The sequence below is a fragment of the Fukomys damarensis genome, unplaced genomic scaffold (genome assembly GCF_012274545.1).
Source record: "Fukomys damarensis isolate Sample0158 unplaced genomic scaffold, DMR_v1.0_HiC HiC_scaffold_17, whole genome shotgun sequence".
Lineage (NCBI taxonomy): Eukaryota > Metazoa > Chordata > Mammalia > Rodentia > Bathyergidae > Fukomys > Fukomys damarensis.
In genome coordinates this window covers 79031128-79034680 of record NW_022900929.1, presented here as the reverse complement: position 1 = coordinate 79034680, position 3553 = coordinate 79031128, and the positions used below count along the sequence as shown (strand labels likewise).

Genomic DNA, 3553 nt, shown 5'->3' with positions numbered 1-3553 from the left:
GCCCCCCCCCCCCCAAAAAAAAAGCCTGCTAAGGCCATGACAGAGCCTCGCGGTCCCCTTGTCCCTCTGGAATGGCTGCTGAGGCGGCAAACACGAGTCCCTGTGACAGGGCCATCCTGTGAGTCTTGCCGCTCCTGTGGAAACCACACGGCCGTCTTCTGAACATCCCTCGTGCCTGTAAATATTTGCCAATGGGGGACAAATTCAACTTTTGGCTGGGGAGCAAAGGTTATTCACACACAGACTGGTGACACGGTGGACGGCCACACTGGGCAGGAAGAGCATTTGCCTCCAACTCCAGAAAGCTTGGACCAGGAAACTGGAGCTCTCTTGGGCAGAGAAGCCTGGAAGCCCACTCGTTCCTGTTGTGCCTGACATTTATCCGCGCTGCCGGGAGGCTGCTGGGGACCCGTTCTCAGAGGGTGTTAGCCTCAGCGTACCTGTGCCCTGTGCTGGGCTGCGGGCTTCGGTGCTCTCTGCAGTCTTTCTCTGGTGTGTTATCAGCGGGGGTCCACCCATCCTTTGCTGCGCCCCGAGGTGAGCCGGGGCTGTGGGGGACCCTGCCTCTGTCCTCAGGCCACCTGAATCTCCCTGGGGGCATCAGGATAAATCACACTCCAGTAGTGGCTGCTGGGTCTCATTTTAAATGTCAGCTCCAGCCTCTTTGTGATCTCACAGGGTATTTCATCAAATCTAAGACTATCGATAGTAAGAAAGCTTTTCATGTGCTCTTAAGAAAGAAAAAAATACTGGCAAATTATAAATGATATCTTTTTAAATTTTATTTTATTACACTGGGGATAACCAGGGCCTTTACACTAAGATACCTTTCCAGTCTTTTTAACTTTTTATTTTGAGACAAGGTCTCACTAAGTTGCCCAGGCTGGGCTCAAACTCTGGATCTTCCTGCCTCAGCCTCCCAGAGTACTGGGTTTGCCAGCAGGCCTGGGTATCTTTATAATTTTTACCTATATTTACTGAAATAAGACTTATTTAGACAAAGTTGTTGTGGGTTTTTTAAAAAACATATTGCTCTCATTATTACTCATAAAGGGGAAAATAACAGCAAAATAAGTTAGCCGTGGTTTTCCTAAACCTGCCCACATTCAGAACACTACTCGTCTAGGGCCTGGCGTGGTGTCACACACCTGTAATCTGAGCGCTCAGGGGGCTGAATCAGGAGAATCACTGAAAGTTCGAGGCCAGCCTGTGCTACATAGCAAGACTCTGTCTCAAAAAGACCAAAACAAAACAAAAAAGAATTCTACTTTTCTGAAGCATTTTGACCTTCTGTTTTTGATGTCTGTATTTCCCACACACTGCTGCCATCTCTGCCATCAAGAGCATTAGTGAGGAAGATTCCTTCTCAAACTGATGTATAAACTGACACACACACAGGCAATGACAGCCACCACACATCAGCGGCCCGGCAGTTGTGTCTCTGACTTCCCAGATCTCCAAAGTAGAAAACCACATCTTAGACGCAATGAAGTATGGGTTCTGAGACTCAGTCAAAAACTCTTCCATGATCAACTCCCCATGTCCCCATTTCCCCAGGAAGGGTTGACGCAGGGGCTGCTTCGCTGTCATCGGGCTATAATTCATCCCCATATATTTTGCAAAGCTAGTGTCCATAGTGACAGCAGTTGCAGGGACTGGGCTGTGAGCTGGTAGAGTCAGGAAGGCCATAGGCACGAGGGGGTCCAAAACCATGAATTTTGGCTTAGGCCAAGGGAGCTCTTCTTGCGGAAGAGGAGGAGCCAGAGGGTGAGCAGGACCCACATGGTGGGGAGGTGGCATCACCATGCACGTAGGTTTGGTTAGGGAATCTCAGGATGCAAAGACATGGGGCTTTGCGTTAAGAAGGAAGTCCAATTTAGTATGTTTATCTGGGGAAACGTAGCTAACAGCTCTCATGTTCCTGTACATCTGTCTTTCCTCTCTGTAGGTCCTGATGTGTTTAGTTCAAAGAGCCTTGCCCTGCAAGCCCAGAAGAAGATCCTGAGCAAAATAGCCAGCAAAACCGTGGCCAACATGCTGATCGACGACACCAGCAGCGAGATCTTCGATGAGCTCTACAAAGTCACCAAAGAGTACACCCACAACAAGAAGGAGGCCCACAAGATCATGAAGGACTTGATCAAGGTGGCCGTCAAAATCGGGGTCCTCTATCGGAACAACCAGTTCAACCAGGAAGAGGTGGCCATGGTGGAGAAGTTCCGGAAGAAGCTGAACCAGACCGCCATGACCATGGTGAGCTTCTACGAAGTGGAGTATACCTTCGACAGGAGCGTGCTCTCCACGCTGCTGCACGAGTGCCAGGACCTGGTGCACGGACTGGTGCGGCGACACCTCACGCCTCGGACCCACGGGCGTATCAACCACGTCTTCAACCACTTTGCTGATGTGGAGTTCCTCACCACCCTCTATCGTCTGGACGGAGACTGTAGGCCCAGCCTCAAGAGGATTTGTGAAGGCATCAACAAATTGCTGGACGAGAAGATCCTCTGAGTGGCGCCTTCCCCCAGAACTTTGCTTCTTTAAGTCCTGCCCTCCAGCCTGATCCACGTGAGAATCAAGACAACAAGCAGAAACCCTTGTCATCGATGTCCATTTTATTTCCCACTCATTCGCTGATGCTGGCGCCGAACTGAGCTCAGGTGTGTCCACCCCAGCTCCCTTCATGGTCTGGGTTCCCAATCACCCGTGGTGGAAGCCTGTTCATGCAGAGGGGCTGCTCTGCTTCTGTGGTGAGCTCAGGGCATCTCACAGTGGAAAGAGGCCTGGAGAGAGGCCAAGGAGAGTGACCGTTACAGCTCTGCTAGTCCTGCCTCTTTCCTGGGTCCTGGCCTCGCCACACCCGCTGCCTGCCTCACAGGGGCCAGTGAGGATGGAAGGAGGCGATGTGTGTCCACCCCTTGGAAAGCTCGCACGGAAGGTCTTGATGTTTTCTGTCTGCATGCAGCAGGATCAACCTAGATCTCCATTGTGAACAGCATGGAAGAAAAGAATCACAGAATCAGACCCGTGGCTTCAAAATAAGATGGAATCAAAGGTGCGAAATACACTTGCAAATTGAAACGTGTGCTGTTCAAGAGTTGTGCTTGAGTCCCGGAGTGCGGGTTGTGATGCCCTGCAGAGAAACTTTCAGAGTTTCCTGGCTGGCCCTCACTCCCAAGCACGGAACACTGTGCACCCCGCCAGGCCAGCAGCCCACTCCAGGGCCACCCACCGTCCACGAGGTCCCAGAGGCTTCATCCCAGCAGCTGGGACAGTCAGGCAGTTGAGTCCGCATTCATCCTTCTTGGCCTTTCACAGTCATTTTGTGCGGTCTTCTCTGGTTCGTTAATAAAACAAAACCATCCTTCAAACAAGAGGTCTTAGAGTCGTGATTCTTAAAAATTCCTGGGAATTAGATTCAGTGCTAGGAATGCCAGTATTGACCCGAAGAAGAAAACGAGCAAGGGGTCGACTCTCAGACCCCAGGGCGGGGCTGGGAGCGCGTGGCGCCCGGCTGCAGACCCAGGCCAGACCCGCAGGAGGGCAGTGGGCT

At 51.6% G+C, this 3553-nt stretch overlaps 1 protein-coding gene across 1 annotated transcript; it reads left to right on the top strand.

Moving 5' to 3' along the window:
• Window positions 1-251: 251 nt before the first annotated feature.
• On the top strand, window positions 252-3371 carry Tnfaip8l3 (TNF alpha induced protein 8 like 3; the record flags this gene model as incomplete). The annotated part of the gene is made up of 2 exons (XM_019209691.1): window positions 252-537; window positions 1949-3371. Coding segments are annotated over 2 exons (849 nt in total), but the record flags the coding sequence as incomplete, so codon positions are not given.
• Window positions 3372-3553: the final 182 nt, after the last annotated feature.